Raw genomic sequence first — 16,006 nt, forward strand, 5'->3', positions numbered from 1 at the left:
AAGCTTGGTTGCAAATAGGTCTTCCAAATGGACAATGACCCCAAGCATACTTCCAAAGTTGTGGCAAAATGGCTTAAGGACATCAAAGTCCAGGTATTGGAGTGGCCATCACAAAGCCCTGACCTCAACCCTATAGAAAATTTGTGGGCAGAACTGAAAAAGTGTGTGCGAGCAAGGAGTCCTACCCACCTGACTCAGTTACACCAGCTCTGTCAGGAGAAATGGGCAAAATTCACCCAACTTATTGTGGGAAGCTTGTGGGAGGCTACCCAAAATGTTTGACCCAAGTTAAACAATTTAAAGGCAACGCTACCAAATACTAATTGAGTGTATGTAAACTTCTGACCCACTGGGAATGTGATGAAAGAAATAAAAGCTGAAATAAGTCATTCTCTCTACTATTATTCTGACATTTCACATTCTTAAAATAAAAAGTGGTGATCCTAACTGACCTAAAACAGGGAATTTTTTACTAGGATTATATGTCAGGAATTTGAGATTAAGTGTATTTGGCTAAGGTGTATGTACATTTCCGACTTCAACTGTATGAGATGAGTAAAGCAGTATGTAAACATTATTAAAGTGACTAGTGTTACATTATTTAAAGTGACCAGTGATCCCATGTCTATAAGGCAGCAGCCTCTAAGTTGCAGGGTTGAGTAGCCGGGTTGTACCCGGTTAGTGATGGCTATTTAACAGTCTGGTGGCCTTGAAAAAGAAGCTGTTTTTCAATCTCTCAGCCCCAGTTTTGATGCACCTGTACTGACCTCGCCTTCTGGATGATAGCGGGGTGAACAGGCCCTGGCGGTTGATGTCCTTGATGATCTTTTTGGCCTTCCTGTGACATCGGGTGCTGTAGGTGTCCTGGAGGGCAGAAAGTGTGCCCCCAGTAATGCGTTGGGCAGACCGTACCACCCTCTGAAGAGCCCTGCGGTGGCGGGCGGTGCAGTTGCCGTAACAGTCGGTGATACAGCCTGACAGGATGCTCTCAATTGTGCATCTGTAAAAGTTTCAGAGGGTCTTAGGGGGCAAGCCAAATTTCTTCAGCCTCCTGAGGTTGTAGAGGCACTGTTGCGCCTTCTTCACCACACTGTCTGTGTGGGTGGACCATTTCAGATTGTCAGTGATGTGTATGCTGAGGAACTTGAAGCTTTCCAGCTTCTCCACTGCGGTCCCATCTATGTGGATAGGGGCGTGCTCCCTCTGCTGTTTCCCGAAGTCCACGATCAGCTCCTTCGTTTTGTTGACGTTGAGAGAGGTTATTTCCCTGGCCCCTCTCTGCCAGGGCCCTCACCTCCTCCCTGTAGGCTGTCTCGTCATTGTTGCCAATCAGGCCAACTACTGTTGTCGTCTTTAAACTTGATGATTGAGTTGGAGGCGTGCGTGGCCACTCAGTCATGGGTGAACAGGGAGTACAGGAGTGGGCTGAGCACACACCCTTGTGGGGCCCCTGTGTTGAGGATCAGCGAAGTGGAGGTGTTGTTTCCTACCACTACCTTGGGGTGGCCCGTCAGGAAGTCCAGGACCCCAGTTGCACAGGGCGGGGTTCAGACCCAGGGGCCCGAGCTTAATGATGAGCTTGGAGGGTACTATGGTGTTGAAGGCTGAGCTATAGTCAATGAACAGGATTCTGACGTAGGTATTCCTCTTGTCCAGATGGTGCAATGGCGATTGCATCGTCTGTGGATCTATTGGGGCGGTAAGCAAATTGAAGTGGCTCTAGGGTGTCAGGTAAGGTAGAGGTGATATGATCCTTAACTAGCCTCTCAAAGCATTTCATGACAGAAGGGATTTGTCATTTGTTACGCATATACTCCTGAACTTATTTAGGTTGTGCCATAACAAAGTGTTTGAATGCTTATATATAAATATTTTTTTTTATATCGGCAAACATCATTACACTTTTACATTATGGGCCATTGTGTGTAGATCATTGACACAAAATCTAAATGTAATCCATTTAAATTCAGGTTGTAACACAACAAAATGTGGGAAAAGTAAAGGGGTGTAAATACTTCCTGAAGGCACTGTACATGACACACGCTTACTGGTGTATGTGCTAACGCACGCACTCACTCATGCACTCACTTACATACATTTCATCAATATTCTTATATAGGGCATCAGCATGATACTGACAGGGTGGGGATAATAGTGCTGTGTCTCTAACACAGAGCATCGATACTCAGATTCAGAAACTGTATTAAATAACACCTTGCTCACCGCAAAGTTTACACTTCACATAATTGGCTTCACTATATTTTCCTTTATTTTGAGGAACTTATTCAAATGATCGATTCTTATCACTGAGCTCTCATGTATCCATGCCTTTTATTTACTTCAAAATACCCTTGAAAGAAAAGTGTTTTGATCTGTAAGGGATGTATAAACATTCATCTTGTATCTTGCAGAGGTTGAAATAATAGTGTGTTAACAAAAGCCTGTCATCTCCTGTTTTGGTAGAGTTGATGGCAACCATCAGGGATTTGATAGGAAGTGCTTTAGGCTGTATAGGACTCCATGTTATTTGTCCTAGTATGGCCGTGTGAATGGGCACAGTGAACAGTAGGATTTGGCTCTAACGTTCTGGGATGGTGGCCATGTTAAAATGCATAACTGCCTCCCACCTGAGCCGGCCGCACTTCGGTTATATCTATTGACTTTTTTTTTCTTTTCTAAATGACATTTGTGGCGCAAGATAAATCATAGTCTTACGCCACTCCTCTCCCAGTTTTCATTTTAATTGTGAGATCTCGGTGTCAGCAGTAAGTATATTGGTGTGAGTGGCCTATTGATTATTGATTTGGGGCTATTGATCGGCTTCCCAGGAGACTTTAATCCTTTCTGATTCATTTGAATACCTCTATTCATCTTGAGATCCTGTTCACACCTGAAGTACTGTGTACCCTAATGAAAATAGGTGGCCATTTTGTTACCGCTGCCCCTCTTCTTTTGAGGTGTTCTTTTTAATTGATATATCTGCTTTTGGTTGTGGGCACCTGAATTACAATTGACCCTGTGTCACTTTTGTTTTATTCTTTACCTAAGGGACCACGCTGCTTTTAAGAGTGTCTTTTTCGTTGTATGACCCATGTGACATGTAAAATGTATCGCTCAGACATTTTCTTGAATGTCCTCGATGTGTCTTTGCGAGAATTTAGTTCTTGTTCGTCTTCTTTATTGGGTATTGGGTTATTTTTCCATGGCTCAATACAGCTCTGCTATTCTTAGTTGGTGATTCCTAATTCAATGACTTTCCCTTCTTTCTGTGGGACTCTTCTAGTTTACCGTTACATTACATTGAAATGTTAAACGTTCCCATGTGCAAGGAAACACAACTTTTCACCAGATTTTTTTATCTGCTCATTTTGTAATGTTGCCATATACAGTGGGGCAAAAAAGTATTTAATCAGCCACCAATTGTGCAAGTTCTCCCACTTAAAAATATGAGAGGCCTGTGATTGTCATCATAGGTACACTTCAACTATGACAGACAAAATGAGAAGAAGAAAATCCAGAAATTCACATTGTAGGATCTTTTATGAATTTATTTGCAAATTATGGTGGAAAATAAGTATTTGGTCACCTACAAACAAGCACGATTTCTGGTTCTCACAGACCTGTAACTTCTTCTTTAAGAGGCTCCTCTGTCCTCCACTCGTTACCTGTATTAATGGCACCTGTTTGAACTTGTTATCAGTATAAAAGACACCTGTCCACAACCTCAAGCAGTCACACTCCAAACTCAACTATGGCCAAGACCAAAGAGCTGTTAGAGGACACCAGAAACAAAATTGTAGACCTGCACCAGGCTGGGAAGACTGAATCTGCAATAGGTAAGCAGCTTGGTTTGAAGAAATCAACTGTGGGAGCAATTATTAGGAAATGGAAGACATACAAGACCACTGATAATCTCCCTCGATCTGAGGCTCCACGCAAGATCTCACCCCGTGGGGTCAAAATGATCACAAGAACAGTGAGCAAAAATCCCCAAAACACACGGGGGGACCTAGTGAATGACCTGCAGAGAGCTGGACCAAAGTAACAAAGCCTACCATCAGTAACACACTACGCCGCCAGGGACTCAAATCCTGCAGGCCAGACGTGTCCCCCTGCTTAAGCCAGTACATGTCCAGGCCCATCTGAAGTTTGCTAGAGAGCATTTGGATGATCCAGAAGAAGATTGGGAGAATGTCATATGGTCAGATGAAACCAAAATAGAACTTTTTGGTAAAAATTCAACTCGTCTTGTTTGGAGAACAAAGAATGCTGAGTTGCATCCAAAGAACACCATACCTACTGTGAAGCATGGGGGTGGAAACATCATGCTTTTGGGGCTGTTTTTCTGCAAAAGGACCAGGACGACTGATCCGTGTAAAGGAAAGAATCAATGGGGCCATGTATCGTGAGATTTTGAGTGAAAACCTCCTTCCATCAGCAAGGGCATTGAAGATGAAACGTGGCTGGGTCTTTCAGCATGACAATGATCCCAAACACACCGCCCGGGCAACGAAGGAGTGGCTTCGTAAGAAGCATTTCAAGGTCCTGGAGTGGCCTAGCCAGTCTCCAGATCTCAATCCCATAGAAAATCTTTGGAAGGAGTTGAAAGTCCGTGTTGCCCCAAAATATCACTGCTCTAGAGGAGATCTGCATGGAGGAATGTGCCAAAATACTGGCAACAGTGTGTGAAAACCTTGTGAAGACTTTGACGTTTGACCTCTGTCATTGCCAACAAAGGGTCTATAACAAAGTATTGAGATCAACTTTTGTTATTGACCAAATACTTATTTTCCACCATAATTTGCAAATTAATTAATTAAAAATCCTACAATGTGATTTTCTGGATTTTTTTCTCATTTTGTCTGTCATAGTTGAAGTGTACCTATGATGCAAATTACAGGCCTCTCTCATTTTTTTTAAGTGGGAGAACTTGCACAATTTGTGGCTGATTAAATAGTTTTTTGCCCCACTGTATATCTTGCAGGAAGATCACTCGCATGTATTGTGTGTTTTATCTGTCAAACTGCTTCTCTTAAACACATCTTAACCCCACTCTATTGCAAACCAATTTCCAAAATAGCTTTTTATTACACCTTTGAGTAAAATTGTAGCTGTGTTATCCCGCAGTGAGCTACTCAAACAGCTACAAATGATGCATAACAAGCCTGTTACCAGAGGCCTTTTGGTTCCATTTTTTAAATGAGTTGTCCCGTTTAGCCTTCCCTAATGAGCCAGCTAATGGTATTCTAATGTTTTATTAGCATGTGACTGAGTGTCTCTGTAGGCTCCATGTGGCCCCTGAGTGGTCCCTGCTCCTCAGCCTGTAGTCTGGGCCTTGGAGGGGAGGGGCCAGACAGCCTTTCCACCACAGGATCTCTCCCGCTAGGCTGCAGCCTGGGCCCCAGAGCACCTGCCCGATCAGGACTCTGTGTAATGAGGGGAGTGATGGAAGGATGGACTTCTATGCATAAAGACCAAATGCATCAGGGTATTACTTTTAATACCGCGGGCGTGCCTCGTGAAATAATGCGACGTTTAAGCATGGATCGATTTTGGAATTAAAAAGTTAGTTTGCAAAGATTTACTGTGGGGAGTTCAATGTCTGAGCTCTTTATCAGGGGCACAAATGGCTGGTTATGTGCTGTCCGACAGAGGGATTGTACGATTGAGGGATCGATAGGCGCGTGATTTACTAACTGGAGTACAGGTAATCAATAAGTATAAAAGTAAATGAAATATGCATTACTGGGATTTTATTAGAGTGGGGTAGCAGGGAGGGAATAACAGTCAAGCCATTTATTTTTATACCTATTGATTATACAACATAGACTTGGCTCAAAGCGTTCCACACACAGCTTTCTGCACCCTCTCCTGCAGTGCCGTCATGTGATTAATGGGTGTTGAGGTCATGGATGGAACATGCAGGCTGTTAAAAGGCAGCCATGACAGGACCCTATCCTATCTCAGCACATGTTTGACCAGGGAGGTTTATGTAGCTGACTGCTCAGGAGGAGACACCACGGTTAACAGGGGTCTGCTGTATTAATGTCTTCCTTTGTTGTTTTGCACTGCAGAGATTTCTTCTTTTTACAGATGCGTCTTTACAGGTGCTTTCAACCAATAAACACTGTTGTCAAAGTGGATATAGTGTTGTGAAACGTGTGAGATAATACACCATTTCGTGGGCGATATCATGCACTGGCACTATATGAGCGCAGGCACACACACACTGAGTCAACTCATCACATCGCCGGCTCTTGGTAACGTCAGTCCCTCCCCCTCAGCCATGGCGGGGACCTTGACCTTAACTTTACATCCCAGTAATCAGGGCTAGGAGGGGCTGTGGGGGGCCCTCCCCGTTTGGAGGCTACTGACATATGACACAGGAGGTCCACAGCAGGGGTACTTTGTTTAACTGGACCCGGCAGCGACAGACGCACAACCCCTACACCTCCTTCTTCCTCCGCTGATATTTTTTGTTAACGTTTCAACAAAACTCTGAACAAAATGGAACAAAATTCTGGTGATTCCCTCCAGTAAAGAAAAACAGTTTGTAGTATTTTTTACTCCTTTTGGGTCCAGGGTTGGATATTCCCTTGCAGCAGTGTTCTAGAAACTTCTAACTGCTCATGGAAAAGCCATAGCAGAAAGGTTCAACACTCGTATTTTTCTTTTAGACTCAAACAGAAAAGATAAATGAATAATGATTTGAAACAACCAAAGTATTTTCACATTTCAGTATACAGATCCATAGAAATTGGAAAAGGATGGTCTTTTAATAATTTTGTCTGAGATTAATGTTACAGCTCTGTGTCTCTGACCTAGGCAGACTAACGTCCATCTGGGACTGCTGTGCACAGGGGACATCAAGAGGAGGAGGAAGACCACTGCTGTCTCTGTCACCACAACATCAGGTACCTGTCGCCATGACTACTGCACCTTTGACCTGTTTAACATTCACCTAACCTCTCATCGGGGCGCTTACTTTATTATACATCCTGCTGACAATACAGTAACTAATCCCCAAGACCACTTTCAGGTTAAGAGTTTTTTTTTCTTTTTTAAAACAGCAGACCAAAACATTGTGCTACTTGTACTACCCAACAAAAATGTACAATGCTTATCACATTTATATTCAAATAAATGGTTTAGAATATATATATTTTTTTAAACTTTTACTTTAGATGATCCTTTATAACCACCAATATAGGATGCATGTGAATCACATCCATTAATATAGGAATATAGGATACATGTGAATCACATCTATTAATATAGGAAAATAGGAAACATGTGAATCACATCTATTAATATAGGAATATAGGATACATGTGAATTCTTGAGTTTCTTACAAATAGTGTCTCCAGTATTTGTGAGACAGCAACATATTTACTGTTTATTAGCTGAGCGAAGAGTTCAGTCTTGACTAGTGTGTGCTGTTTTGTTGGCAGAACAGGGCTCTGTGGGCCTCCTGTCTGTCCTCCCATGTGGAAGTGGTCTGACTGAGTCTGAGGGAAGTGTGATGGGAAGCAGACCGTATTGGAGGCGGCACCCTGCAGCAGCCCCCTCGTCCGTTTGGGCTCGTAGAGCTGCCTTTTTTCATTAGACTGATGGCTCCGGGCCTGGCGTCTTTACCGGATTGAAAGTTGAATTGGTTTGTCCACCTCTTCTCCAAAGTCCCCTCTTCCTGCTCTGCTCCTGCAGCCGCTGTTTGTCATTTAAATAACAAATGCCGGTGGTTTCCTGATTTAGTGAGGGGCGCTGGCCTTTGATGTATATTGATATTGCCGCACAGTGCACTGTACCGGGATCCATCATTCATTTGGATAAAAGAGGTGGAATTTAAAACCAGCCAATGCTTTACTGGGATACAGATTGCATCCATTTATTGCACTGAGTGATGGAACGGCCAGCGACTCTGTCCTTCACCTCTCCAGCGCTCAGCCACTTCCCATAAAACTAAAAAAAGATTCAAAAAGATTCACCCCTGGCCCTTAAAGACCCCTCATATTCTCCATGTTATTCACCATGTAGAGGCAGGCATGGGGATCCCTCAACATCCCCCCCAGGAGAGATATGCAGTTAACATCACATCCAGCTGCTGGAACTGAAACATGGGGTTTATGTTCAACAGAATAAAATATTGTAAACATAAAAGCCAAATAAAATCACCAAAGGATACATTTCCCACTCAGTATAAAGAAGTAGACTTGGTGAAAACAGGCAACTCGATCTGGAATGAAAAACGTTCTCTATAAATAAGAACTATTATTAGAGGCAGATTTTTTTAAACTCTTAATAGGCCTAATGAAAGTTATTACCATATTCACAATCTTTTTGAAGTTTAATGCTTAAGTTTACAGTATTTCCCCATGTCCCTGTACCAAGTAGTTTTTCCTGGTTCTGGAGTCTGATGCCCCCGTACCAGAGTGATTTATCATGCAGGGAATGGTCATCCAATGGCAGTTTCTGCGGCTCCTACTGCTCTGTATAAATCTTTACTTTGGCGCCCTGCTACAGTATTCCACGCCTCTACTTTGTCATATCACAGAAGCCAGGAGATACACATCGGCTCCTAAATGCATTTGCAGTTTATTTGTAGAAATAGTAATAGGTATTCTCATTATAGCTGGAATGAACTATTCTTCATACACATTTATTTTCTTTCATAGTTTATCATTCAAATGCGTTTTCTTCCTTGAATTTGCAAGAATTCCTTTAGACATATGTGTCGTTTTTTTTGTATTTTTTCCCCCAATGTAGAAGACTTTGGGAAGTGAGTTTCTTGTATTGTGGTTGATTTTAAACTCTGTAATAAGTAGTGAACATGGCCTGTAGCTGGACGTGTCTCCCAGGGTTCCTGAGGGTATTGCTGAGATGGTACCTAGCTGTTGCTTACCAGCTGTTGCTTGCTGTTGCTTACCAGCTCAAGTGTTGAAGCTGGCTGTGAAAGAACTTATCAACCCAGGTATCTGTTTGTATAGGACGACCACTCCACTTGTCAGGCTCAAATTGGCCATTAAATACACTTCTCACTACCATTAATCCAACAATAGAAGAAGACCACATCCCGCCAACAAAAACTGAACGGAAAATGCAAATGGTTTCAATGTGTGACCGATGACATCACCACGAGTAATTTGCTTAGGATCCGTTCTACAGAATGTTAAAAAGTGTCATTTTCACATTATGTAGACACTGTCCCTTTAAGCTGCGTACTGTGTTCAGATCTCAACCTCATTTCTAGATTTAAGAAATCTGATCATTGCGGGGGACATTTATTGACTTTTTACTACATACATTTTGAAAAAGAAAATTAAGAAAAGGTTTCAATGTACACTATTCCAAGAAATATACCTATGTTGGGCACGTTTCATTTGGTTAATCTACATTGAGTAAAAGATAATTCATTGTATGCATTGGCAGGGATAAATCAGCAAGTATAAAGGTCCTGATGGATTTTAATACCCTCTGCTTGTTTCACATGCCGACTAATTAATTATTCAAATTTCCCCCTCCCCCACTGTAGTGCACAGTGCCCTTCATTTGAAATTAGGGACGAGGGCTGATAATAAGCACTAACTCACACACTCATACAGTGCACTTTTTTAAAGAAGCTAGTACATGTGTCCTGACTGTGTACGTCGCAGTTTGATTTGAAGTTGCATTGTTTTCTATCCATTTTACATTTGTGTAAATGATTGGTTTCCTCAAACCATTTATTACATCATTTGCCGGCAACCAACATTTGTGTACATCACCCTCCTTCAACCTTGGCAGCTGCTTGGCATGTAACTTAGCAACCTTACATTCTATCATGGGACCCAAGTGGATGCCCATGGTGGGTCCAACCCCCAACCTCCCAACCTCCCTGTGTGGCGCCCACCTCCCTGCCTCTCCATCTCTGTGTGTCTCCTTGGTGGAGCCGGAGCAGGGCTGTTGTGTGACAGATCACCTGCGTCTGAGACCCTGCATGTTCCTGCCCGCCGGTCCGGCCTCCTCTCATTAATGCCCAGGTTGGTGCGACGGCCGTATGGCAGCACAAGACAAATAACGCCAGCACTCAGCCATCACTTCTGCTGACAGAAATGCAGCCCAGCGCACTATTTCGCCCTCTACCGCTCCACTCTGCTCCCCTCAGTTACCCTTTCGTGTCCTTCAAAAACCCACCTGCCCCTGCCACTAGCACCGCTCCACCAAAGTTTCAGGGTAGAGTTGCTGTTGCTGCTGTGTGGGGGTGAATACGCATGAGTCCTCACAGTTTGGTTAAAGGTGTTTTGGTGGGGGACTTGATTTTCCTGTTGCTTCACATGTATCACAGAAAATAAAATGTGATCAGCATTGAGCTGCCGTCCTTTACTGTTCAGTTCTGCATTACAGGACCACACTGCACAACTACAGAGTAGCTGGTTTGAACAGTCAGGTACTAGTAGTGTTTAAGTGTTCCAGCCCTCTTCTGAGGGATTTGATTTGAATGTCCTCCTGTGGTCCAGTGAAATGGATGGAGCCTGGAGTGTATGGGAGAAACGCACAAAGGCTAATGATTAAAGGCCCATTCAGTGCTGTTCATTTAACTGTGAGAATCAGCAGACCCATTACTGTCAATGGGTAATTAGCTGATTAATAAACAGGGGAGGGGAGGGGAGGGAATGGCTCCAGGAAGTGCTGTAATGATTGTTTCTGAACAGCCTCACATGAGAGGTTGTTAAGATGCCAAGATGGTTCCATTCACTCCACCCATTATTGCACAAAACAAATTCATGTCATTCTCACATGGACTCAAAATCTTTGCTTTGTATCATTTTTATTGACCACCACAGTATCTCATATTAGATGTTATCTAGGTAACATATTTCACAGTGTATGTTTCAGGGGGACTGAGACATTTATTCATGGAAAGTCACTGATTTGTTTTTATTAATGAAATAAACAGTACTGAAAAAACATTATTGATGAAATATCACTACTGATAAAAGTTACAATTAAATACTATTGTATTCCGCATGATCAGTCTTTCAGCGGTGGATACACTGTCGTCTGTTCCCAAGGCATTATCAAGTAAGAAAGAAAAAAACAACGGAATTTGTATTCATAACTTTGACCGTGTTTAACCTGAGATGTCCAAGTGTTTGGGCTCAACCACAGCAACAGTTAGTCATCATTCCCTCCAGAAATATTAATCAATTATCTAGCCCGCCGGATGAGTTTGGGGAAGAAGTCATCTGGAAAGAGGCACAAGCAGATATAATGGGAAAGAGCAAAAGCACATGCCAGTGAATGCTGTAATGCCTAATCCTTTGAGACAACCCAGAGCCACAATGTCACTTCTAGTTCCTGTGTCCTCTGCTCCTACTCTACCTCACAAAAAGTCTGTGTGACTGCCACTAACTTCTGGAGAGACCAACACAGATTGATTTATTAACGTAAAGTAGGAAAGGAGAGCAGATATTAGAAAGTGCAATTGTTTTAGAGTTCTTTGAAACACTCTTTTAGAGTGTTTCAGATATTTCCCCTCCCTCCAACTCTTTGAGCGTATTGAGACAGAATGGCTAAATAAGTGAGGAGGATGAAGATGGTGAGAATGAAGTTGTTTTGAGTCAAGATTTTCAGTAAAATGGTACTACACAACAGCCACACAATGTCTCGTTGAAGTAGATCATGTTCAATGGGAGAGTTTTAACCATAGGAGAATCAGATTGCCCTTCTAAAAACCGTGGCCACTAGGCATATGAGGCCAAATAGGATTGAGATCGCTTGAACAATACATAATTAACTATTAGGCCATATGATAACTGTAGATTTATAGTGATAATGCATTCATGTAGATAAAATGAAGAACCGTCTTTGAGTTCTAAAATCAAAAGACAAGTTAACATTTATTTGTGTGTCCTTCTACTCTGCAGCATGCATCCCCTTCCATAAAGATGACCTGGGAGAGGACACCTCCACCTCCTCCACCTCTCTGAGCATGGAGTCTGCAGGCCCTGGGCCTTCCACGTCTGACAAGCAGGACTTCATCAAGCCTGGGACTTTATTCAGACCTAGCCCCCAGAGGGAGCAGGAGCAGGACTGAGGGGGAGAGAGAGAGGGAGAGAGCGAGAGAGAGGGAGAGCACGCCATGGCTCTCTGAATCAGCATTGTGCTGCTGGATCAAGTCTTTCCATCTAGCATTTAAAGGATGAATAATGTTAATGCAATCAAGCCCAGTTAATCACTCCGTAGCCAGCCATTTCCTTGAAGAGCCTCCTCGTCTTGCTACTCCAGACTGCAGCACCAGCCAGGCACCGCCTCCTGTCTCTACAATACACAGTCTGCAGGCCACCTGCCCATTACTCAGGCCCAACAATTATGTATTCTTTGAGTTGCCTGGCATTTGTCAGCAGGGACACTGAAATGATGGTCAGGGAGGGTTGAGTGGTTGGGGGTCTGCTCTGCTGAAAGCCTGGGAGAAGTGGGACCAACAGGTCTGCTCTGCAGCGTATGTAGCAGCTGACAGATAGGAGAACATCAGAATGTTCTGCTACCTCATACTGGTACAAGGTTCAGAGAGGTGACCACCGAGAGAGAGCGGCACAAAGAGCAGGTCTCCTATTAGCATGGATTGGAAAAGCTACACTGGCTACAACGTCTCTCATTAGCACAACAGAGAGGGGCTGTGGCTGCGCTCCTCGGAGGGGCCTCTTTGTTCTCTTCAGCTCACCTTCCTTATTCAAATTTCATAACACATTCAAGTTCAAGGCAAGTCGCACAATCCGTTTTCAAAACCCTGTTTTTTTTGTGGAAAGCGGTTGTTTTGTGACTGACTGGGCTAATGTTGAGAGTGTGTTGAAAGTCAGGTGGAGAGGGATGGGGGAGCAGGCGAGGAGGGTAAATAACAGTAATCTCCACCGTGTTTTAAGTGGCACACAAAGAGGAACCCTGGTGTCTCTAGCTAGCTGTGAGGCTGGGCTGTGACTGTCTGCTCTGACATTACCTGGCATTCCCTGGCTGCCCGCCCACAGCAGGTAAATGGGCAGTGCCAGGGGCACAGAGAGATCAGTGTGGTAGCATCATGATAGCATACACTCACCATCCAGTACAGGGCTCAGGAGTCCCTGCATTAGAGAGCAGAGGGTTTACTCCTGGATGGCAGCGAGATCAGTGATAATGAATAACTGTAAGAGAATGAGAGGACAGCTTTCCCTACTGACTCCGCTCCCTCAGTGGTTTTATATCACACGGCCCAGTCACATGAGCCCAGTCACACTCACTCTAACCAACATTGTGCAAGCTCTTCAGAGATGAGACAAGGTAGTTAGTTATGTGGAACATTTTATTTTTATGCAAAGGAATCAAGTGATACATTGATTTATCAGTGGTATGATTTAGGAAACCGCTCTTTATGAACTATATTTGGCTAGATAACTATGTCACTAATGCAGTATGATTATAATCTTGGATCATTTTCATTGGTCATTGTGCACAGTAAATACATAGCTATTTTTCAAAGCTTTTGAAACAATATTAAAAAAATATTAGGTGCAGATAACACTTCTGTGGAATAGTCACAGTTTTATAAATTAGTGTGAGATATAGATCTGCAGTGATCCTTTTGAGAAGGTGCTTAGCTGACGTTTTAGAAATGCTGTGTGTGTATACTCATCTAAATGGATGCCTCTCCCAAGACATCCTGCTACAGGAATCTGTCAGTCTGCAGACAGACAGAAATAACCTCCACCCTCAGACCGCCAGCTCCATCCTGAAGAGAACACATCAGTGGGTACCTGATCACAAGAGAGGCTACTCAGCTTCTCAAGGAACCATAGCACTGTTGGATAAGAATATTACATGTCATACAAAAATATGCTAATGTTAAAGGATATTGTGAGTCAGAGCTTTTGCTAGATCAGCTCTGTTTTAACAAGTGCTTGGTCTTTCCCGGAGAGGTCCCTTTCCCTAATGCCTTATCCGTCACTCTGTGTTTTGGTGCCAAAGAAATTGACAGATAGGAAGGAATGTTCAGATCAAGTTTCATCAATTGCAGGGGGAATGCCTTACCTGGCTTCCTCCATAGTAATTCGTGTTCACCATGATGTGATGTCTCAGCCAGCCCCCCTCCAAAATGAATTTCCAATGGCCATGCAGACAGGAAGTGGGGAGAGAGAGCGTTACGTGCACCCAGTCAATTGCCCTGTTACAGTTAAGGAATCCAGCGGGCTGGTACCACTCATATTTCATCCTGGGTAAAGATTACCTGTCAGGCCCACGGGAGATGTATTGATCTGTTTTCCTTTTTCCGGCAGCAATCACCTGACAAAGGCACCTAGGAGGCGAGTGAATGAGTGATGCCCAGTCCGTCTCCTCCAGTGGGAGGCTTCCAGGCCGTGTCCACTGAACAGGGGATGGGACGGGATGGGGGGATGAGGAGACATAATGTAGTCATAAACTCTGCATGAACCTACTCTCTGAACAAGCAGGGAAGGCTCATTCCTCCATCCCTGTAGGTCAGAGGTCATTTGTGAACACGCTTTTTTATTTTAATATTTGTTTTGTTATGAATTGTATTTGTAGATGGCAGAAACACAGATACAGCATGTGTTGATTGCTAACACGTCTGTGGTATCTGGTTACCGCAGTTCAGTCCCTGCTGACAAATGTAGATGTTGTGGGTCACAATGGTTGGCTCTGGTGAAATAACCTCTGTCAATGACATCAGTGATCCAGTCAGTCAATTGGAAGTGTTCTATTCAGAGGTGATCTGTTAAAGATGAGAAAACAACTGTATGTTTTGTTTCTGTATGTCTGGGCACTCTTATCCATAAGTTCCAAGCACTCTGTTCACAGGATCTCCTGAGTTAGTGATGATGGTACTGCACTATCAAGGGTCAATACTATTGTACATTATACGTCCTGTATTTCTTGGCTGCTTGAATAGACTGATATTTTTTGCATGGATTGTCAGAATGTTGATATACTCTATGAAACCTTAAACATAAACATAGTGTTCATTGCATTGCACTCATATTGTATGATATAAAATACGAAAGGTCCATCCATAGATGTAGATCCTGGTATATAGATATGCATTTATTATGGCATCTTCATGACTTCTAAGTGCTAGATATACCGTGATAGACAGAATGACGAAACTGTCTTGATTATATTTGTAGTTTTATTACAAGGATTTGAAACTATTGTCGTAGGCAGCTATCCCATATGACTAATAGCATCTTATCTTGTAAGCTGTTATGTTTATATTTGTGATCTAAGGAGGATTATTTTTATTCTGTCCTTAGAAAGCCTGCACTGTGTGTTTGTCGTTCTGTTGATGTCAGAAATACATTACAGTATTTATGTAGTTGCTAGATAAACTTAATATAGTATACAGTATTTATGCCCAACTTTCCATACCATGATTTCATTTAATGTTAAATTAACATTAGGAAAGTTAAACAAATTAGTACATTATGAATCATTAATCATATACCCATGTGTATTTTTATCACTGTGTGTCTTCAATACTCAATGTCCATGCCTTTCAAATATATTTATCCCAAAGGCTGTAACTGTGTGTGTTCAATAGATGCATTTTAGTTTTTGGGATCTGGGATGATGTCTCTGGGAATTCATTTTCACCTGAAGCAAAATGATTCACTTGGTTCGGAAAAACATATTTGGACACTTTTCTGTCCTTATTATTGATCTCTGACATGTTTGTCACAACAGGAAGGACTAACTATTTGTAACCCCCCCTCCCCAGTCTGCCCATCGCTCTAGTCACTGTTAATTGAACAGTGGCTCCTAGATTGCTGTGACAGAAGAAAAACTCTGTAGGATTGTTGTGGAGCTTATCGATACTGTAGGTCCCCCGCTGTTAGTTAATCTTGTCTGGATGGTGAAGGAGTCGCAGCAGCCACTTTGCCATGTGTTGAGAGTCGAGCAATTCTCTCTGCTGCTCACCAGTGGTCCAGTGTTACAAATCACATCATCAGCTGTCTGAGCACCCACAGCCACCTCTTCTCCAGCA

The 16,006-nt window shown here is 42.9% G+C and overlaps 1 protein-coding gene across 3 annotated transcripts in view; it reads left to right on the top strand.

Annotated features, from left to right (window-relative positions):
• LOC109904054 (G patch domain-containing protein 2-like) overlaps positions 1–15,545 on the top strand; it is a 31,781-nt gene extending 16,236 nt beyond the window's left edge. For 2 of the 3 annotated variants that reach the window (XM_020501139.2, XM_020501141.2), the window contains exons 8-9: positions 6,826–6,914; positions 11,904–15,545. In XM_020501139.2, coding sequence (XP_020356728.1) covers positions 6,826–6,914; positions 11,904–12,073 — 259 coding nt within the window. In that variant the 3' untranslated portion in view covers positions 12,074–15,545. The other variant, XM_020501142.2, reaches the window with a different exon arrangement.
• The last annotated feature ends 461 nt before the right edge of the window (positions 15,546–16,006 follow it).

Source organism: Oncorhynchus kisutch, linkage group LG14 (assembly GCF_002021735.2).
Source record: "Oncorhynchus kisutch isolate 150728-3 linkage group LG14, Okis_V2, whole genome shotgun sequence".
NCBI classification, from domain to species: Eukaryota; Metazoa; Chordata; class Actinopteri; order Salmoniformes; family Salmonidae; genus Oncorhynchus; species Oncorhynchus kisutch.